Genomic DNA, 22,475 nt, shown 5'->3' on the forward strand with positions numbered 1-22,475 from the left:
CCTGATTTCTCATAAGTCTTACCATTTGTTTTCTTCATTGTTTTAATAACTGTGCATACTGACTCACTGGTTTGCTCTTATAAAATATTAAAGACCTTGTAAAGACCTTATACTTAAAAGGTAACCACAACGACCAAATTGAAAATATTCAGGAGAAAATGTTTATCCATTTTCTCCCACTTCAGACGTTAGACTCTCCTAGAATGCTTTATTCTCAGATATTTCTCTTCATGAAATCATACTGGTTGCTTCTACAGTTTCTCAACATTGCATTGATGGTAGCAGAATGTAAGGATGACCACACACAACAAAACTGATGTTTAAGAGCAAATATTTATTCACATTCACATGTAAGCACTTATTCACAAAATTCATTCATCTGAGTTTGTTTTTTATTTTATTATTTCTCATTATTTTCCCTCTTCAGTTGTTTCTACCTGGCTCGCCTTGTATTGAGAACACTGATACCCCGTAAGGTATTTGTCACAGGTAAGAGTATAGGAAAAAGAGAACCCCCCTCCCTTATCAAGCCCACAAGAATGTGTGTGAGAGCCCTCATGCAGCCCGACGCTGCAGCCTCCAAGATTGTCGTCATGTTGCAAGTCATTGTCCCACACTTCAATTCTAAGCGCATGTGTAGCTTCCACATGACCAAGAGAATAATGGGCGTTCCAGTGGGGGTTAGCATTGTCTTGGACATGGTGAGTCTGATGGCGAATATGCCAGTAGGACAATTTGGCATAAGGGTCAGGTGGTCCAATAGGATCCAAACCAGACCCCATACCCCAGGCGTTGTGGATGCTCACACTAAGCTTTCCCTTCATCGGGGACAGTGGGCAACATTCAGGGGAAAGGTTGGGCTGGCCAGTGCACTGCTCTGAAGGCTGCTCCTTAGGCAAAGCATTGTTCCTAAGATACAGCCTCACTGCATTTTTCAAATTTCTCCTAACAGTAAGGTCAGCTACCAGCTCATGGAGTGGAAACAGAGAGTAGGAGACAATGTCAGGGATTTCCTTCAAGCTCTGCAGCCAGCTTCTGAACTCAGCAGAATCATTCTTGGAGAGTGACACCTCTCCAAACCACCCATCTCCACCCACCACTTCTGTAACATGGTTCAAGTAAGATAGCTCTGACTCTATTTGGGAGTTGCTATTCTGTAGAAGTGAGCTGCACTTGCTGGTTGTCATTGATGGCTCAACGTAGCCCAGGCCGATGGAAAGCCCAGTATTGATGCAGTCCTTTGCTTGGGAAGAAGAGTGACCATTTACACTAGCAAGACAGGAGCGGATGGAGGTGAGTCGGGTCAGACGCCCTCCAAGTTCCACCTGCCGGATGTAATGGGTGCCGTACGTGTCAACAAACCGACTGTAGTGGTGCTGAGTTAGTGTAGTGTACTGGGCTGGAAGAGACTGCACATGGTTAAGAAACTCTGGGTTGAGAAGAGGAAAGTTTGGGACACGGTAACTGAGAAGAGAAGGAGACAAATTGGAAATAATATTTAGAGGTATAACAATAAACTGAAACATTGGGCTCCATGACAATTTCTGTCAAACCATGCATTGGGATAAGCAGTGCTAAAAGAGAAAGCCTGCAGAAATATTTAACTTCAAGATCACATCACACTTTAATGGCCTTTTTAATTGACAATTCATTTGAGAATATATTGCATTGTTTAGTCTTTTTATTGTGTGTCTTTGCATAAAAAACATCTGCAATGGCCACCCTAGGCTCTGTGGAGTACAGTTGAGCATAATGTTACAAAATGGACATGTTTGAAATTAAGTTTCAGAAGATACCACTTACAGTAACATACCTGTAATGGGTACAGCTGAGTTGGTGAGAAGTAAAGGCTGACTTGTCTATTCTAGACTGGGCCATGGCATATTCCACAGCATTGGAATGGCTGCCCCCGACATTCACGTCCCCCATATCACCCAGGTCCAGCCCTATGCTCCAATCATTATTTATGGCAGAGGTGGTACTCTCTGCCACATTAGTGACAGAGCTGAGCAATGCACTGGTCAGCTCCTGCTTACAGTTGGTGTTATGGCGCCAGTCCAGCACAGAAAGAGGCAGTTTCTGCAGCTGGTCCCCCTGATGTGGGTTCTCGCATAGGGTGCAGGTGTTTGTTGGGGTCAGGTATGTCTGGAGGTCCAGCACATAGGCTCCTTTGTGCTGCATCGTAACCACATCAAACCCCTCTCCCGCAAGGTTGTGGCCTGGGACGAATGGTGCATCGTGGCACTCCTGTAGAGTCCCTGTGCGACAGGTGTGGATGACACCCAAGTGGCTTAAGAAGAGGAGTATGGGTAGGGGGAATGGCATGGTTATATGTTACCTAAATGAAAACCGTAATAGTAATGAATACTTTCAGTAACAGCTGTTTATCCAGTGAAGGAAAGATGGCTAGCATATTGAAAGTATACATAGTGTTATTTCAATATCAAGACCATATTAAACAAGAATAAATAAACTGTAAAATTGTAAGATTATGAAACAACTTGATAAAAACACATACAATTTTTTAAAATTTTTGTTATTGTCAGAATGAAAACGTAACCTTTTTTGGACTTCTCTGTTTTGCTGCTCTATCTCTGCTCGTTCTACAAGTTTTGAACCTTTCCTCATCTTTTAATACAGAAAGTGCAAGGCCAAACTTAAACAGATGGACCATTCTCATATTGATGGTGATAATTTTGGCAAACTGAACTAATATAACAGATGTGCCATTCTCATGAGGAGAATATTTAAGAAAAACAAGCATCAAAAATATTACTGTGTTTCCAGTACATTACCAAATTTACATCTAAATTTTACAGCATCTTAACATGGAGTCATTATGGTGTAAGATGAATAAATTGTAAATATATAACAGTACACCAAATGACTGTATGAAGGTGAGAGATCAGGTGAAGACTAATTACTTTATATATTTGTATGTTACATTTGTATATTTGTGTTTGTGTATTTACAAATACACGTCTATTTGTGCATACCTCTTTCAGTATGTACAAATCTTTATGCGACAAAGGAACCATAAAAGACCCACACATTTCTCAAATAGACAAAAAAAAAAAAAAAAGCAACCTGCTCTTTTCCAAATCCAGCTGGAATTGGAGATAAAGCCCTGACTTTGATAGTGATAAACAGGGTTCCCACTCTAGGTCAAATGTTAAATCTCATGTATTTTGGCAAGAACATTTCTAACTGCTACAATACAATACCCTAATATTCCACAACTTTCCCTTACTTTTCATGTCTGGAATAGACTTTATCAAAATTCCATGATATTCTTGAAATTCCATGATTTATAGGAACTCTGGATAAAAAATAAAAATCTAAACAGACATATTTCTCTAGGTATTTTGTAAGAATACTCCTTGCATTTTCATGATTTATTCACACATTTCTGTCTTCTATGTCTGGCTGCTGTTGTGAATGTTGTTGAGTATCTCAGTAAAAGGCAATGATACTTGCTTTGACATACCACAGGGCGTAATCAAGTATAAGTATGCTAATTAGTTGCACTTTGTAACATGAAATGTGAGTTGGTTGTGTGTTTTTTTCTTTCACAAAAGTGGCTTTGAAGGAATTAAGTGACATAGAACCTCCTTGTTAACACACCCAAACATTGCACTGACCCACTGTAAGACAGTGCACATGATATTAAATTAACTAAATAATTTTGCCTAGCAATTAAATTAACTTTAGTTTATGCCAGACGGACATGTTGCATGCATTATCCATCAAAAGAGTAAGAATGATTTATTTAGATAAAGTGGTTATCATACAGTAAACCTTAAGCTCTCACTGACCATTTTCCCTCCTGCAGAGGGAGCCAGTGACACCCTTCATGAAGCAGCCATAACAGCACACATTGTGAAGGACATTGCAGACATATTTACCTAGTAAATCTGAGCTAATGGTTACATTTATAATGTATACTAGAATGAAGGTTCACCAGACCAGATAACTAATCATTACATCTGAGGATTGTGAGGAAGGCAACATTGCACCAAGTGATGTGCAAGAAGTGTCAACATTACAATAGTTTGTTCATTAAGCATGGACTACACTCAGGCATCAGGGTTTCTCTATACCAGACAAAACATTCTCTCATGGGACCAGATTAAGGTCCAGTTCCATTTTAAAGTACTGAGAGAAAGCACTAATAATTTTCTACAGGAGAGAAATGTTTCCTCTTCATGCCAAAATAACTGCCGATTCATTACACTTCGCTGTAGCCATTTTAGTTAAATAAATACTAATACTGCTGTAGACACTTTCCTGGCTACCAGTGATAACCTTATTGGCCAGTGAAATATTCTTCTTTAAGTCCATGATGGCCAGGAATCTCTTACCTCTAAACTGGTGTTACATTAGTTTAACAAGTCTTCTGAAAAACTGCATGTCCTCACATGCCCACAGGACTGAAGGTATGCAACCACAGACAGAAATGGCCTGCAACCTCACAAATGGCTCTCACGGTCAAGACATTTTATATTTTACCCACTTCTAAGCGAACCCACTTTATTAACTACTGGACAAAATAATTAACTAAGACTAAACTATAAATCAATGACTACAAACACATGGTGTGAACAGCTAAGGATATTTGGATAGAGTAGATTTATTTAAAAAGTTCCATATTTATTACAAAATGTAAAAATTCAGCTAAGCCAGGCCATCACAAGAACCAGAGGTGCTTTCCATAATTCCATGTTGAGTTTTCACATTTAAACTGGTTTTATTTTTAAGCACAAAATAAAAGGACCTGCTTGATGGGGTTGGAATATTCTTGAACTTTGTAAGTAAGCATGTTGGATACACACCATCCCCCACATACACACTAAAGTAGCCCATCTCATGAAACTCTGTCAAAGTTTACAGCAGACATGCAGAGTTCTAACCGGAGTGAGGGCGGACACGGGTTTACCGAAGACGGGAGAAAGGGAGAGTGGTGGTAAGCAGAATAAAGCAGTGTTTTTAATCGTCCTTGTCCTTGGCGCCGTGCTTGAGGATGCGGGTGAATTCCACATAGTTGAAGTTGCTTTTCTTGTCAATGGGTGCTTCTCTAAACAGCTCATCTACCTCCTCATCTGTGAAGCGATCGCCCATAGTGGTTAGCAGCTCCCGCAGGTAGTCCTCCTGAATGAAGCCTGCGAAGAGGACAAGACATAAGATTTCTATTATAAAACAAGTTAATGATGCCGCTGCCTCAAGTCTTTAGCAGAGGTTATAGGCCTAAACGTTTTAGCCATTCAGACACAAAATCCATCGAATGATTGAGAACAGTCAAATCACCAACTGATTTTACCATATGTCAAAGTGTACCAAAAATAAGCTGTACTTGATAAACTGACTGTTTTAACAGGTAGTTGTAAATCCAGGCAAGTTCCATGAAGTCAACATCTTGAAGTCAACATCTTAAATTAAACATCTTTCCATCAGAAAAAGAGCAAGTTGGAAGTTGTTAACTCATCTCCACAGCTGCCACTAAAAGCCTCCTACGTGAATCGAGTTTAAACATGTACACCACTGAAACAAGGCCATCCAGGCTGAATTTAATAAAGGGCATCCTCTGATGTAAAACATGTGGCAACATACCACTGAGGAGGACAGAACAAGTCTAAAAAGCACACTGAACGTTTACTAGATAAACCTCCCAAGAGTTCGAAAAAGAATTGAATGAGCTCATTCTGCAATCATCCGTTTATTGCACCTCAGAAATGATTACATGCAAAATAACCATTTAATTGGAGAGAGAGAAACAAGTTTACAGTAGTCTACAGAGAAGACTTAACAGCACTACTATAGTGTTATCTGAATGTAATAACATTCTCCACACCAATGTGGGTCATCATCTCTGCAGATAATTTAGGGCAGTAAGTCCTACTTTGAAAGTCAAATTAGTCACACCACTTTAGAGTCATGGTCTGAGCTTCTGCAAATGTAGTGACAACACTTCAACCACCAAACACATCATCCCCTTCAGGCGCTAAAAATTAAGTCTCGACATAATGGCATTAATAACCCCAATGAAATTCCTGAAGACCAGTTGATGACCATCTTTTTCATATTCAAATTAAGATACTGGTTCCTACCTGTGCCCTCCTCGTCGAAGCATGCGAAGGCATTTCTGATCACGTCCTCTGGATCTGTGCCATTCAGCTTCTCACCAAACATTGTGAGGAACATGGTGAAGTTGATGGGCCCTGGTGCTTCCATCATCATGGCCTCCAGGTACTCATCCGTTGGGTTCTTGCCTAGAAACACATATTTATGGATGGAAAATTACATAAGGCCATTTCAAAACGATGCAAGCATACCCCTTACCATGAAGTCAATTTCATTTCCATTCATCTGATGAAACGGCAAAACATAATGCCATGTGGCATCTCATGTGCAGGTGTTGACAACATTTAGTTTGAGACACTTTTTTTTTTTTTTTTTTTTTTTTTAAGTTACTCACCCAGAGATGCCAACATGTCATGCAAATCTTCCTTGTCTACAAATCCATCACGGTTCTGGTCAATCATGTTGAAAGCCTCCTTGAACTCCTGGATTTGTGACTGATCGAACATGGCGAAGACATTGGAGGTGGCGCGCTGAGGGCGCTTCTTGGTGGTCTTGGCCTTGGTCCTTTTGCTAGACATGTTGCTGTTTTGGTGTTCTTACCTGGTTGGAGTAATAAGACCAGTTTTAAATTAGTCTAAGCAAAATGTAATCAAATGCCTGAAAAGTAAAGTTTATTACTACACTTTGTTAGTATATTGACACATTTTTACAGGTAAAAAAGAAGAGGGTATGTCTAATTGCAGTAGCAAGCCACATGTCTTGGGAAGTCATAGACCAAACAATTCAAAAGCTTCAAGATGAAGCACTCATTCAGCCACACAAAATCAAGCACAGATGACATCCTGTGTATTAATCAACTAAAACCTGAACCTTCAGGAGAGCTCTGCACAGTGTAGCTGTGCAAAACAAAATCCAAAACAAGCCCACTAGATAACATAATTACTTAAAGGATTTGAGTAGTCATGCCTAACAGAGCCTTGCTGCAGGAATCTAATAATGTGGCCTTGATTCCCTGTGGGATGTCACAGCAACTCTATAAAAGGCAAAAGAGCAACCACATCCAAAGCTTTGTTCTAACAGGACCACTTTAGACAGGAAAACTGGTGATGCGAAAATGGAGTCCTTATTCAGGCATGTTAGTGTTTCCCGTGGGAAGCTGGGGGAGCAAGGGGTCTTTTCCCTCAGTAGGAGTCTGACAGAGCCTCTGAACTCTCATAGTTCAACTAGTGTTTTTGCCAGACAGACCGGTAGATTACTAGCTCACAGTGCAAGTATAGAAACTGGTAACGTTACTGATAAAGATATTACGTAATCGTTGTGTGGGGAGACAAAGTCAACGTAACGTCAGCCTAATGGGAAGAGAAGTATATGTTGTGAGTACAATAAAAGAAAGCGCGTCAAGTAACCTGGCGTCCTACATACAGAGCCCCTGAGAAGCCGAATATAGATGTGGATATTAGATCATGACCTAAATGGAAACTAGGTTCTCAGAATGTGGCACTTCTTGTTTGTGTCTGCGACTAACACTCTTGAGTAGTTTAGCTTTTCGCATGTAAGCACACTCCAGACAAAAATCTCACCTTAAGAACGTACTAAATTAAAAACGTAATTTATGATCTAATCACGCGAAGAGATAGATAAGTCAGCTCACATTAAAGGCTAGCCACCTATCCTAGCCAAATGTTAGCTAGAATGCTACTTATTAAAACAACAGGAAATGTTGGGCCTCTTGCAACATTTCGTTAACCAGGTAACTTAAAGATTCACGAAGCGTTTGGGGGTTATAGTAATGCTACAACCGGTGGCAAATGTCCTTAAGTCGGCAATTTTAAGTCCTTCGATTTAAATTTAAAATAAATAAGGTTAGCATTTTACATTTTAAAACCACTGGATTGACAGGCTTAGGCTAGCATAATTACGTCAGCTAATGTCGGCTAACTACGCATCCTAGCTTGGTTTGCGGAGCTTGTAGGACCGGACAAGTTCTTAATTTTATATACACATATAGATGCGGCAATGTGTTGAGAAAATAAAAATGTCATTGTAAATCATGTTTACGACCGCTTACTGGTAAAGTAACTTAAACTTAAAATATACTACAAGTCCATTCTGAATGATGCTTAACGCTATCGGATGTCCCTAAATATCGCAAACTAGCGTTAACAAGCTATCACATTTAACACTGGTTTCTTTTGCTAGCCTAAATGTGTTGCCAGAGATGACTTCTGTCAGGTAGAAACAATATTATACTGGTGATTAAATCAATATAAGGTAATACAAACTACAAGTTTCTATCATAATATGACACAAAGCTTAAACTCACACTTCGTCGAGAAACGGCTTTCACACAGGAGGCGCTGATCTTCTTCAACCACCGCCCTAACTTCCTGATATTGGTGTAGGTTCCGCACAGGAAACGCAGACTATTCCAAATGTAGGGGACCTCAGTAGACTATACTAAATCTCTTATCCATCTTTATTTGTAAGTGCGATTAAATACAATTCCTAGTCAATTAAATGTATTTGCACAAGTATCGTTTACTTTGAATGAAGTAATATACAAATAAAGAAACACATATCTTAGCTTTATTTCATACAGTGCCCGACGCCCAAACACAATACCCCTATTACTTTTCTTTTAGTTCCTTCCCCTTTGCCCCACTCCCAACCTTGTGTCTACGTCTACATTCTTTCTACATGTCCTTTTACGGAGAACGAGAAACAGTTGGCTGAGCGCATCCCGAAAATTCATGATTAATGACGATGATACAATTTTTGAATCACTTAAATAAAGCTATTAGTTTATTTGAGTTTGTTTGTTAAAAAATGGAGTAGTTTCATCTTGTTGTATGATTCCCCCAAGGCCTTTATTTATTTGTTTGTTTGTTTGTTTGTATACATCAATGAGTAAATTCAATTTCAACAATCATTATGTGTACTTCAACAAGTAAGTTCAAGAAGTAGACTAATATATTTGTATAGCCTATAGGCCTACAGAAAAACAGGATGCAGAAAGACAAGGCCTACATTATTGTGATGACTCATTGTCCTTGATTAGAGACATTGTGCTAGCCTACTCACAGTGCTAACCCACATTTCATGCTACACCTGTTGGTCCAGCCCATGTCACATCTCTAAAATTAGTCATGTGATAGCATTTTAACTATAGAGACATTTCATTCAGTCAGCCAGGGGCGTCGGACTGGGGGTAAAACCACTACTGATTATAGGGGTCCAAGGGGAAACAGGCCCCTAGAAAAGTCTGGAATATATTTTATTTTACCTGGGTTGAGGAACATGCATACATACACATGCTATGGTTTCAATTGTTTATGAGCATACATGTGCTGTGGCCTATGCATTCTTTTGAATTCTGTATTGCCTTGGCTATGGATTGAAAAAAAAAAACACCCACTCTCTCACCTTCTCTCTCACCTTCTCCCCAACAACTATATCCCTTAATTCCATGTCAAATTAGTCACACCACTTTAGAATCATGGTCTGAGCTTCTGCAAATGTAGTGGCAACAACTTCAGGCACCAAACACGTCATCCCCTTCAAGCGCTAAAAGTTACACAAAGCTGCACCCACTTTGTCACTAGTGGCCAGCTTGGTGGAGGAGTTCAAATGTGCTAAGACCAGTTTGGAGATGACTGTCAGAAGGATATCCTCAAGAACAGTGCCCCATCAATGAAAACACGGAAGAAGTGTAATGAAGCATTTAAGCATGCTCAATGCACACAGTGGAAAAACCAGGCTTTGGTCTTGGTGGCAATTTGATAGCATGGGGTAAGCACATCTTACACCACAGGAGACAAATGGTTTTGTTCCCAATCACAAAGATAGGCTAGGCGATTAACAGCAGCCTCTCAAGCAAAACAAGGGCAATGATGAACTGGTGTGATGTTGAGAAGTGGAATATCAGCAGGAGAGAAAATGGGCCATAGATGCTCATTATGGGATGCCCTTATGATGTTCTTACTCCACAGAAACTCAGTCAATGGGTTGGTGAAAACAGAAACGGCAAGGTATGTATGGGTCAGGGCGCATATTCATGCAGGCCAGTTGTATTGTCTTATGGTTTCAATGTTTCCAACTTAGAAATTATGGATGTTGGGGTCTCTGATCATTTTTTAATTTTTTGAATCTATTTTGTTTTGTCCCCCTGTATCTGCCCCTAAGTCCTATTCCTTTGCCCGTTCTATTAATTCCACCACAGCCACAACATTCTCTAATACTTTCATCCTCTCTCACTCACCTACTATCTCTGTTGCTATTTCTACCTGCTCTGACATTGAAGAATTAGGCACTCTCTTTAATGCATCCTGTCTTGAGACCTTAGACGGTGTTGCCCCACTAAAACAAAAGCGTGTCAAAACTATCACCACTCCATGGTTAAATGCCACGACCCGTTCTGTCAGGAAATCTTGCAGGAAAGCAGAGCGCAAATGAAAAAAAGAGAAGCTTCAGGTCTTCTATGACCTTTTCAGAGATTCTCTAAAGATCTACCAAAACTCTGTTGAGGCAGCAAAGGTTGAGTATTATGCTCAGCTTATCAACAATAATGCTCATAGGCCAAAAGTTAATTCTATTCAATACCATTAATTCTATTTTAAATCCTGCCTCTGCGTCATCTACTCTTGCCCCTTCAACAGAAATCTGTGAGAAGTTCCTCAACTTCTTCATCGATAAAATTGACAAAATAAAATCTCAAATCTCACCTCCGGATTCGGATCCCTCAGTGATAGAACTTTCACCTAGCTGCCTCCAACAGTTTCAGGCTATATCTTCCTCCCAGCTTTCTGAGGTGGTCTCCCATATGAAAACTACATCCTGCCACTTAGATGTTTTACCTGCATGCCTTTTTAAAGAAGTTTTTACCATCATCTGCCCTCTTGTATTGGCCATAATTAATCACTCACTAACCAATGGAGTGGTCCAGTCAGGTTTTAAACGTGCAATTGTGCAACCTTTACTGAAGAAACCTAGCCTTGAGCCCAGTGACCTGAAGAAATATAGGCCTATTTCTAAATTACCTTTTCTGTCAAAGATACTAGAAAAAGTTGTCCTCTCTCAGGTTTCTTCTTATCTGAGTGAGTTCAATATATGTGATAAATTCCAATCAGGTTTTAGATCTCTGCATAGCACTGAATCGGCCTTGCTTAAAGTCCAAAACGACATTCTCTTAGCAGTTGATTCTGGATCTTGCGCCCTCTTGGTGCTTCTTGATCTGAGTGCAGCATTTGACACCATCGACCATAACATCCTATTAAAACGCTTGGAGGATGAAGTTGGTCTCCAGGGTTCTGCTTTGCAATGGTTCTCTTCTTATCTTAGTGATAGATCATTTTCAGTTAGTTTAGGCAATTTCTCCTCTTCCTCTGCCCCTATAAAGTGTGGTGTTCCTCAGGGTTCTCTTTTGGGCCCTCTTTTATTCTCTCTTTATATGCTACCCCTTGGCTCAATTTTTAAAAAGTATAACATTCAGTATCACTGCTAGGCAGATGACACTCAGTTTTACCTGCCTGTTAACAGTAATGGCATTTGTTTTTTGTAGAATATTTTTAACTGTCTCAGTGATGTCAAATGCTGGATGGCAAGACATTTTCTTCAACTGAACGAAAGTAAAACTGATATAATTATTTTTGGCCCTCCAAGTTATCTTTCTATTTTGAAAAATGCACTAGGACCTCTCTCTGCAAACTGCCACAGTGAAGTCAAGAATCTTGGGGTTTTCTGTGACTCCTCTTTTTTTCCAGTTAAGAACCATTGCAAAACCGAAGCCCTTTCTGTCCTTCTCCGATCTTGAAACTCTTATAGGCCTACATGCTTTCATAATATCTAGACTAGATTATTGTAATTCATTACATGCAGGCCTGATATATGCATTATATGCAGGCCTGACTCTCAAAGGACCTCAGCTAGTTCAAAATGCAGCAGCTAGATTATTAAGTGGCTCTAAGAAACGTTAGCAACTCCTGGCTAAGCTGCACTGGTTACCTGTGGAGCACAGAGTTAATTTTAAAATTTTACTTTTTGTCTTCAAAGCCCTCAGTGGTTTGGCACCTAGTTACATATGTTGTTGTTGTTGTTGCCCCCCAACTCTGGAATAGTCTACCTGTACATATTGAGTCCTCTCCAACCATTGACTGCTTTAAGTCTAACTTAAAGACTTTCATTTTCTCCCAAGACTTTAATCTACCTTAATACCCCCCCCCCCCCCACACACACACACACACACACTTTATTCTTTATTTTATTTTTGACCAATTTGTTTATTATTTCTATTATTTATGTATTTTCCCCCCATGTTATGTTATTATTGTTGTTGTACCATTGTCATTGTTTTATGTTTGATTGTAAGCACTTTGGTTCAACTGGTTTGGTTGTTTTTAAATGTGCTATAGAAATAAAGTTGATTTGACTTGACTTGACTTGACTTGATTAGTAAACTAGTTTGACCCATACAGGGTTGCTACACGTCGTTACCTAATCATTGGCGTACTACTTGAGAACAAGGGGGCCTAGGTTATCTTTTTGCCGATTAGTGACAGGGAAAGGAGAATTTATTTTGTGGAAGGACAGAAAACAGGACATTGGGCAAATACAAGTTATGCAGGAATATGGGGCAAAGCACTGTATTTGAAACTCATGGTGGATGTTGGATGACAACTGTAAGTTCCACAGTGTTGTAACTACTTTTAGACCAGACATGATGCAGTATCCGAGCGCATCCAGGGATGGATTACTGCACAGGCCTACCGGGCCCAGGCCCAGGGGCCCAAGGGGTCAGGGGGCCCTGAAGCCCAAGACTTTGCATGGAATCATTGCCTCAATATCAACAAATCAGGATGCATAGGCTATGAATCTGGTTGAATTTAGTATTGGCCACATCCCCAAAATGCACCAGAATACAGGAAATCACATCAAACAAATTAAAAATGTGTATACGACATATAGTGGGGGCCCTTAATAGATCTGGGTCCAGGGGCCCGAAAGTTCATAATCCGCCCATGCGCGCATCGCCTACTTTATTGAGCTAACTATTGAAAGTTGAAGCCATGAAAGTTAAAGTATGCAGAAGTAAGGGAACAAGGCTGGCAAGCACACACAAGACCAATAGGGATAGGTGTTGAAGGCTTTGTAGCAAAGTCAGTCACAACACTTCTGTTAGGCTGCTTTAGTTTTTGACAACTGAAAAAGAGTTGGCTACGGCTCATACAACAAGATGGCCTGCATATTATGTTGGTCTGACTATATTGACCATGAATTGAGTGGAAAATCTTTATCACCCAACCCAAAGGCAGATTGGATATGCTGCATTGATCACTTTCTTGGCCTACACCCCTACCCCCACCTCACCCCAATTCTGATAAAAAAAATTGGGAGTATTATCTTATCCAAGATGCATTGAGTCCTGTATTATTGTTCAACCTAATGATTTCTGCACGTTTTTGTTAGCACAAACAACGAGGTAGCCACTAGAGGGAGCATCTTCATCAGAAAGTGGAGTAAATGCCCTCTCATGTTCTGCTGGTCATTTACAGTAATAGTCTACCACTAACTACTAACAATCATCAACCCCTGTATCTTGAATTCTGCTTCTTCTTTGACTGATTCATGGTCATGACAACATGGTGGGTGTTAGGAAGAGTCAGGAAATAAACAGATAGTATCAGAAACAATTACTTATGAATCACTGATGAAAATTCTAATTTCCCATCCACAAAAGAAGTTAGCACAGTAGTATGCATGGTGTGGGAGATAGTTTACACCGTGCATATGTCCTCAGACTAAATTGAACTGCTGGTAGTCAGGAGGTTAAAAGGTTCTGTTTGCATGGTATAAAACTGTGGCTACCACAGAACAAAGCGACTGATAACATTCAGTGTGACATTGGCAGCAATGAAACAGACTAGTTTATAGCAGCAGATGGTGGGTCCATTTGGATACAGGATGTGAGACAGGTAAGTAGGCGAGGGAGGATACTGATAAGGGTGGCAAAAATAGATCTGCACTCACACAGAGTGGATGATTATATAAGGGATCATTTCAACATTCTTGGGGAAGTTAGATGTTGATGTGGAAAGTAAAGAGTTTTGTACAAAACCTGTGTGCTCTCCATAAAAGGACAAGAACATAACAGCTGTAGAAAAGTCAAATTTGAGGGTATTCCTTAACTGTCGTTAGCTTGACAATGACATCTGTGGTTCACTAGCTTGGATGTGCTGAACACATCCAAGGCTTTACCATTCTACAATTGTGTATAACAACATGTTGCATTTTAGCACTTTTCAAGACACCCAAAGCAGGTTGCTTCATGATTTCCTTTCATCCACCTGGGTGGAGTGGAATTTGTGTGTCTGCACTTCACCCACTCAAAGCAAGGAAGAATATAGCTTACTTCTGCTTCTGGATGTGTAGCCTACTGCGGGGTGGTTGGTTTCACATGCTTTGACTGACATGGACATCCACTGACTGAACACTCAACACTGATTTTGTGCCAAAATAGCAGATGATAGTCAAGTCTGACTTTTGTTGAATTGGCAAAAGAAAAACGAACCATAGAAGCATCTTTATCAACTGATCATCAATGTTGTTTGTCTATAGCCTGTATCAGTGAATAAGATTATACTGAATAAATAACGACAAGTCTTCATCCACTTTTATTGATAATATCAAACTGTCTGATAAATTAATAACTTTAAAAATGTTGTATTTGTTATTTCCTTTGAATAGACATTCTCTTACAGAAAAAAGTACACACATTCGAAAACACGCACACATACACACAGAAAAGAATCAGTGTACTGCCTCAGAACACACTCCAAACCATCTCTTTCTCTCTCTCTCTCTCTCTCTCTCTCTCTCTCTGTCATAGTGTTACATTGAATACTCTTCAGTGACATTTTCCATGTGATCTATGGGCTGATATTGACAGACAGGTAATTGAGGCTTAACCGTCTGTTAACAATAATCTCTCAGATATGATATACTCATCATCCAGTGTCCTTTGATGTTCAAGGAGATTGACAAAGAGAAATGTACTCTCTTGCACGCACACACACACACACACACACACACACACACACACACACACACACACACAAACACACACACAAACACACACACACACACACACACACACACCTACCTACAGACACTTTAATGTCAGCAGGCCACATTAAATAATTTTGTAAATAACATATATAATTGGATGGGTGTCTTTAAACCATAGTCTTTTCCTTCCTTCACCCAATTTATGCCTTTAATGACAATCAAGTACCATATTAAGCACTGGCTCCTTATGAGACAACAGGCACAACAGCAGAGAGTATGTTACTCAGCGAATGGGTGGAGTGGGGTTCAGGTTTGTGTGTGTGTGCGTGTGTTAACAGGATAGCACGTGGCCTTGTCTCGTGCAAAACAGAAAAAAATGACATGTATAACAGTGGCCAAACTACCATCCAAAGAAAGACACACAGATGACATAGACACCCACACATACTCTCTGTCTGATGGCATGTGTTGTATGTGACAGAGGTAACAATAGCTTGTCTAAAGTTAGTTTCAACCACAGCTGAGTCCCAGGCAGTGAAAGAGATAAGCTCAGCATCAACCAGTGGTCTCCCCTAACCCCTAGCAATATGATATTGGAATACAATGAGAATGTTAAATACATCTTAAATTTAAAGAAAATAATTGTTGTTCTTAGTGACAGGACAGCTAGCAGAAATATAACAATACCTAGAGAAACATCAAATAGGTGCACTGTTGAATACAAATAGTGTGGTCCACTAACAGGGATGATTAAAGGACTGCTTTGACAGTGTATTCTTTTAAAATCACCCTATAATTAGGCTTTTAAGACTAATAATAAAAAGGCTTTAAAGTATTTTAACTAGGCTTTTAAGGCTAAGTAATTAAACTATTTTGTAGTTTTAAATAATAATAATAATAATAATAATATATTATTAATTATAATATTATTAATAATCATTTTAATTGTTTATTGTTATTACTTATTTAATTGTTTGTAATTATCTTTTATTTTTATTAACTTACATTCACTATTTACTGTATGTATTTATATTTCCATATTTTAAGTTTTATCTATTTTATCTGTTGTTTGGTTATGACATGTCTGTTGTGCTATTCTCTTTTTTTGGAGCACATGTGTGCTTGCAACATGAAATGTGCTATATAAAGTTGACTTGACTTGGCAGGGAATGGGCTAAAATGAAGCACAAAACTGATAGCTGCCTCTGGGAGCCATTGTGGAATTGGGTGATGATGATGGCACAGGTGAGAAATATAGTTTGTTTTTATCTTCAGCACATTCATGTCTGAATTGCTTAAATTCTCACATGTCATTATTACAGTAAGTGAGTCTGAGGACCAGACCCAGGGGCCAGGGCTGATTCAGAGTCAGCTGTCAATATGCAAGAGGGAATAGGCTACTAATTTAATTTCATGACCAAAGCCACAGTTGGTGCTCTGCTTTAACGAAGACGTAGGCCATTATCTTGACCTATCGAATTAAACTGAACGGACCTATGCCAGCGCCTAAGGCTGTCAACCAGCCGGCATTTGGCTGATTTGACCTCTGGGGGCATGGAAACCCAAGTTTACAGATTGAACTATCGAGGCTCCCTCCCTGCACCGGTGTGCGTTCAGCCAGTTAGTTGAGAGGTGAGATAGCCTTGCCTCTTCACTCTCGGCTATATTTAACGGTCTCTCTGGCCATACAAGGACTTGACTGTGGCTTCAACATTCCGCCGAGCGCCAACATTATTTTTGTTGTGTAGACGGCAGCCCTGTGCACTGCGTCCGTACCTTCTTGTGGCTTTGCGTGGATTTCAAGGCTTGGTTGCTAGCACCCGGAGTTGGACAACTCATAGCGCGGCTTTCAGCGGCTCAAAGTCACTTTGGACTAGGTGAGAAAAAATATGATTAATTATGTTGCCCTGACTAATAATGAAAGAATGATTATTTCTAAAACGATATACATTATGTCTATGAACAAGTGATGGAACATGAAATATATTGAACCATTCAGCTGGCTAATATTAGCCTACTGTGTGGCTGTCAGTTTTGATCTCGTCCACTGATATTATTGTGCATGTTGAATGTGAATGCATGTACTGATGGAAGAGGAATTCCATATTCACAGGCTCTTGAGAAGAAACTGGTTATCTAGGCCTACATATTCCTATTATCAAACCCTCTAACCTAAATTTGCATTATTCTCATGTTCTCATATGACAAAAAATATATAAATATAGCATACATTTATTTCTAAATCTTTGATCATAATGAACATCACATTGACAAGAAATTGATTAACAAACTCTCAAAAAGTAGTTAATGGAGCTACACAAGCATCTAAAAAGAAATCTTGGAGAATGTACTTAAGCCATCATAAATCACAACTTAGTCCATCCATCTTTTCAAGCAATAATAATAATAATAAATGTTTAAAATTGCCTGTCTATTGACAGAGGTCCTGTCTGGTAATGCCACTGATCAGTATTCTCCATTACCAGTGAGAGAAACATAGGTTTCAGGTAGTTTGTGGATACAGTTTTGGATTGGGAAGACCGTGCAGGATGTCAGGATCATTGCCATTCTATCAGAAACACCACCGACACTATGATCGTGGATATCGTAGTCGGGAGACCCAGTCTGCTATCAGCCAATACCAGCAGAGCTCCAGCAGCTACTCCGCCCACAGCAAGAGCAGCTCTAAGGGGTAAGAGGGTGTAATCCAGCAGGGCATGGACCCTCCCCGAAACTCAACTCCCATCTCATAATTCTAGTCAACTCCCTAAACATGCATCGACCTTTCCTATCCACTTCAGAGACTACACCTTCCTTAAATCGCTATATTTCCTTCCTCCTCCTTTTACCAGCACCCCCAGAACCCTATCCCTTCACAAAAGATAACAACAAAGCCTTAATATGTCTGTGAATACTGCATGTCTGCATGTGAATTCCCTCTGTGCTGCTCATATGGTGCTTTGAACTGAACCTCACTGCTCCCCTAATCAAGCTCCTGTCCGACCTATAGTAAAGGTGGTATTTCATATTATGGGTCTGGTGTTTAGCTAAACCTTTGTGTTGGCAGGTTTGTCTTTGATTTGCTTTTCATTGATCTTCCATGGCATTCTAGCAGATGCTAAAGCAAGTAGCTGATTGGGTTGCTTTGATGAGGGAGTGTGGTGTTGTGTCTTGTTATGGTATATGCACACAGTGAAATATTAGTCCCTGATATGTGTGCAGATGCCAGTGGATTATATGTTGTGGTTACAGTTTATATGCTTACCTTGATTTTGTGCATGTCATTTTTGCATATGTTTTTTATTTATTTATTTATTTATTTTTATTCAAATTTTAAGCTTTGTTGCTTTACCACTCATGCATACACACACTCATATGCATAGCCACACCACCACTGTGTTGTTGCCCACTTTTTCCATATATCACTTTGGTATTTATAGAGTGGAGCATCTGGTTAGTGGAGAGATTTGTTTCAATGCTGTCTAAGTGAATCTCTGAATTTCCTTTGATAGACAGCACATCTTTACTTTGTTAATACTCATTGTCTAGAAAGTTAATTCTTTGGCTGCATTGTTGTACCAGATTAGCTTTTTTAAAATTGAAAATTTTCGGTCCATTCCCCTGTCCCCAACTAAACCAGGCATGGTAAACACCCAAGGTGCTGAAACGATTAGAACATAAGTGGCCTACTGTGACATAATATTTATAACACTTCCATATGTCTGGGCGACAGATCCCATTTCCTTCTTGCACATGGCTAATTATTTTTGGCTGTTTAGAAAAGCTTTCTAAAGGGTTGTAGTTTTTGAAAAGTAAAATTGAGCTGAAATATAGCAGAATAAAGGTAATATATTTTTGAATGAACATGTACAACGATAACGGTATAGTCAATATTAATGTAAGGCAGGTGTTTTAAAAGAAAGGTCCAGTGAAGTTAATATTCTATCGGTTCATAATCCTTTAACAATGGATATTTATTTTGGCAGTTGGCACATAATTAAAAATTGAATGTTCAAATGAAAAAACAATCAGTTGGTGAGAGTCAATGCCAGTGCCAGTGAGAGTGGATATGGAACGTCTATTTACAAGGTCTTTCTGGTTGGTGGTGTCTTTTTTATAGATTCAGTTGACTTTATTAGTGTTTCCCTTTACCCTCCTGTCACCTCAGCCTTATACCTGGATAGAGTGTCAAAGAGCAGTGAAAGGTCTTAAGGTCTGATCTGGTCATGGACATATAGACATGGAGGACCATAGGACATGTTAAGTCATCATTCCTGCTTCTTTACTGGGACAGGTCAGACAACAGAGTGCTATAAATTAAGATCTGGACAATAATTGGGATGCCTGGATTTATTTTGACAATATGAGAACGAATATTACTTTCACAGGCAGCGTTCATGACCCTTAAGACATATTTTTTTCAGTCTGTGTCAGTCTTTGTATTACTCAGAGTCAGATTTGAGCATTAGCTTTTGTTTATTAAGAACTGAAACATAATCCTAAATGTAACAAAGGAGACACATTAAGCATTTGTTGATATCGCATGATACCCTGAAGACATTTTGTCAGTTGTTAGGGAATTCGTTCTATGTTGTGAATGGGCACTTAATTATTCTGGCGTTCCCATGGTGAAAGGAGAGCTCCTGTACTCATGATCCATCATGAAGCATTCCGACCTGAGTCTGGAAAGGGAGATGGTCTTAGGGGGCCATGAGGGTCAGGGCGCTGTTCTGTTGTGGAGAGGTGGTAAGAGTGGCAGTCTCCTCCAGCCCACCTGCTGCTATACCGCTGTGCTTCTAACTTTGGGGAGCTGCTGGATTATTGTGGTATGGCATTGTAACGTTTCCTGGTCTTGTTTGCTGCAGAGAATGTGACACAAAGCTTAAGGGGAAATTGCAAATGGAACATGTGAATGAAAATCTGAATTTGACTCTCTGTAGTCATTGTTATTATAGGATGGTTTCATGTGAATCAGGGGCCTCAGATTATAATTGGAAGTACTTACCTACCTTTTGAAATATTCCTGATCAGGAATTGTATAAAATGTTTTTTACAACACCTCGTATATTGTGATTTATCTCATTGCGCTATTGTAGCCTACATATATTCTTCCATTTAGGACTCTGTTCGGGACATACACATACACAAATGATCAAATGACCCACTCAATCACCCACACACACACAGACACAAATATAGATAGATAGATAGATAGATAGATACTTTATTGATCCCCAAGGGGAAATTCAATATGTGTACTGACATTCCAATAGTTTGTAATTTACCTCTGATGCATCTTAACAGTTTCAGTAGGCATTTAGTATTTGTAACCCTCACTGTGTGTGTGTATGTGTCAGAGAACAGAGACATGTGTGGTGGTTGTGAGGTTGTGTGGCCGTGGTTGTGAGAATAAAATATGACCTTGGATAGCAACAGTTATTTGTTATATTTCAATTAAGACTGAATTAAAGGATTATTTCAACTTACTCTGTCAGCTGGTGATGATCAAATGTTTTTCTCTCGGTCTGTGTTAAAGCATATTTGACATTCAGAGAACTATTGATGTGATGATTGATTGGGTTTCATGTCTTTGAGAGCACCAGTCAACTGAGGGCACTAACTCTTCCCTACTTCACCCGATTAATTCTGAATAATTCCTCCATCTTCATTCCTTGATCCTCCACCTTTGGCTGCTAAAGCTTCCAACCCCATTCCCCTCTTCCCATTCACCCTACAAGATGTATTTTCCATGTATGCGCATTATACATACCAGTGTACACCAGCACATGCAGTATGATCATATGCTATGTACCACTGTAGTCTTGCAGCAACCTTCTCTGCTCTGGATGAGAGCAGACTGAGTCCACTGCCCAAGCGGGCGAAGCCCACCTACCTGGCCATGGATAAGGAGAACCAGATCATCGGCTATGTAGTGCCCATCTTCAGGGGCAGGTAATGACCACTGCAGGAGCTGGCTGCTTACTGAAGCCAGCAGCTTCCAGTGTAATTTCGGACTTACAGGGAAGCTACACCAGGCGCGTAACTGAAGCGTTCCGTTCATGACTCGTAAAATCCATTTTAGAAGAATGGTGTTTTTTTTTAAATGTACCTGCCACTATCACGTCTGGTGAGGCTACTTCCATTGATTATAGTGGAAGCAAACTGTTGCAGCAGACGCAACGTGAATGGAACGCTTCAGTTATGTGCCTGGTGTAGCTTAGCCCTTAGAGGTGGCAGAAAGGCAGAGAGTCATTTCCTCAACTACCAATGTTGACCCCAACCCCCCCACCCCATCCCATCTTGCCCCTTCCACCCCAGTCAGGAGTATGCAAGTGGGCTTTCGGACACGGAGGAGGCACGCCTAAAGGAGAGCTCGGGCTACATGGCGCGCCGGGGCCTCTTCACCAGCGGCGTGGAGATGGAGCGTAGTGAGCGCAGCGAGCACACGTCCCGCCGCACTGTCATGAGGGAGTCTGCCGAGCGCATCTCGCTCACCAAGAGGGTCAGTTGTACGCCACAGCTGCCAATCAGCCGGCAGATCCCCCACACATGCTAATCCTCCACGACAGTGACCGAGTCATTCACAACACCGCAGGGCAGGAGTCAGTTTCCATGACAAGAGCCTTTAATAAGGCTCAGACTTAAAGAGAGGGGTTAACTTTAGCTTCTTCCCTATGTGCCAGCTCCCTGGCTCCTCTCATTTAGGAGGGCATTCTGGTACTCCCAGAGGCCCAGTCTCGGCTGTTGCCAGTGTCTCGGATAGCTTGTTGTCTTGGGACTTGTTGTTGGTACTGTGTGTTAATGACCACAGGGTGTCTTGAAGGAGGTGATGATTCCTGTGGCCTTGAATAGACATACGAAACCAAGACACACATATGTACACACAGACATCCACACACACATACTTACACACAGTTTATCACTGTTACTGTTACTGTCAGTGTTACGCTGTCTGTTACACTGTTACACTGTTGCACTGTTACTAGACAGTATATAAAGGACAGAAAGAGACAGCATTCAGGTCTCATACAATATATGTAAATGCATTGTGCTTGTTTAATGCATTGTGAATTTTGAATGGTGATTCCCAAGAATGCTGAATGGCCTGTGCAGATTGTGCATGGTTAGTTTTGTATGTAGCGAGTGAAGGATTATGACTGGCCTGCCCCCAGATCCATGAAAACGAGGAGTACCACAAGCGTATGAACGAGGACAACCTGATGCATACCCCCGAGTTTGTGATAAAGCCGCGCTCCCACACTGTGTGGGAGAAGCAGTGTGTGAGGCTCCACTGCACTGTGTCTGGCTGGCCTGAGCCCCGAGTGGTCTGGTAAGTC

General features: G+C 40.3%; 3 protein-coding genes across 8 annotated transcripts in view; 1 reads left to right on the forward strand and 2 right to left on the reverse strand.

Annotated features, from left to right (window-relative positions):
- Positions 1 to 410: 410 nt before the first annotated feature.
- On the reverse strand, positions 411 to 4,472 carry LOC121688928 (perforin-1-like). The gene is made up of 2 exons (XM_042068840.1): positions 1,814 to 4,472; positions 411 to 1,464 (listed from the first exon to the last, which is right to left on the reverse strand). The coding sequence occupies exons 1-2, from the start codon at positions 2,323 to 2,325 to the stop codon at positions 411 to 413; spliced, it is 1,566 nt and encodes a 521-aa protein (XP_041924774.1). The 5' UTR covers positions 2,326 to 4,472.
- Positions 4,473 to 4,610: 138 nt separating this feature from the next.
- On the reverse strand, positions 4,611 to 8,519 carry myl12.1 (myosin, light chain 12, genome duplicate 1). The gene is made up of 4 exons (XM_042067850.1): positions 8,402 to 8,519; positions 6,473 to 6,678; positions 6,105 to 6,266; positions 4,611 to 5,159 (listed from the first exon to the last, which is right to left on the reverse strand). The coding sequence occupies exons 2-4, from the start codon at positions 6,654 to 6,656 to the stop codon at positions 4,987 to 4,989; spliced, it is 519 nt and encodes a 172-aa protein (XP_041923784.1). The 5' UTR covers positions 6,657 to 6,678; positions 8,402 to 8,519; the 3' UTR covers positions 4,611 to 4,986.
- An 8,326-nt stretch (positions 8,520 to 16,845) lies between these two features.
- Positions 16,846 to 22,475, forward strand: part of myom1b (myomesin 1b) — a 28,037-nt gene continuing 22,407 nt past the window's right edge. For 3 of the 6 annotated variants that reach the window (XM_042067171.1, XM_042067169.1, XM_042067170.1), the window contains exons 1-5: positions 16,847 to 17,015; positions 17,625 to 17,830; positions 20,959 to 21,090; positions 21,457 to 21,640; positions 22,311 to 22,468. In XM_042067171.1, the coding sequence (XP_041923105.1) occupies positions 17,688 to 17,830; positions 20,959 to 21,090; positions 21,457 to 21,640; positions 22,311 to 22,468 (617 nt within the window). In that variant the 5' untranslated portion in view covers positions 16,847 to 17,015; positions 17,625 to 17,687. Of the gene's footprint in view, positions 17,016 to 17,624; positions 17,831 to 20,958; positions 21,091 to 21,456; positions 21,641 to 22,310; positions 22,469 to 22,475 lie in introns of all 6 variants that reach the window. The other 3 variants (XM_042067168.1, XM_042067172.1, XM_042067173.1) reach the window with 2 other exon arrangements.

This window comes from Alosa sapidissima, chromosome 17 (assembly GCF_018492685.1).
Source record: "Alosa sapidissima isolate fAloSap1 chromosome 17, fAloSap1.pri, whole genome shotgun sequence".
NCBI classification, from domain to species: Eukaryota; Metazoa; Chordata; class Actinopteri; order Clupeiformes; family Clupeidae; genus Alosa; species Alosa sapidissima.

What these genes read in the sequence shown, in the direction of transcription:
- myl12.1 (XM_042067850.1), bottom strand. Translation starts at nt 6,656, where the DNA reads ATGTCTAGCAAAAGGACCAAGGCCAAGACCACCAAGAAGCGCCCTCAG. An exon ending in TGACATGTTGGCATCTCTGG is followed by an intron (nt 6,267 to 6,472) that starts GTGAGTAACTTA and finishes ATGTGTTTCTAG; the next exon opens with GCAAGAACCCAACGGATGAG. An exon ending in CTTCGACGAGGAGGGCACAG is followed by an intron (nt 5,160 to 6,104) that starts GTAGGAACCAGT and finishes TCCTCTTCGCAG; the next exon opens with GCTTCATTCAGGAGGACTAC.
- LOC121688928 (XM_042068840.1), bottom strand. Translation starts at nt 2,325, where the DNA reads ATGCCATTCCCCCTACCCATACTCCTCTTCTTAAGCCACTTGGGTGTC. An exon ending in CTCAGCTGTACCCATTACAG is followed by an intron (nt 1,465 to 1,813) that starts GTATGTTACTGT and finishes TTCTCTTCTCAG; the next exon opens with TTACCGTGTCCCAAACTTTC.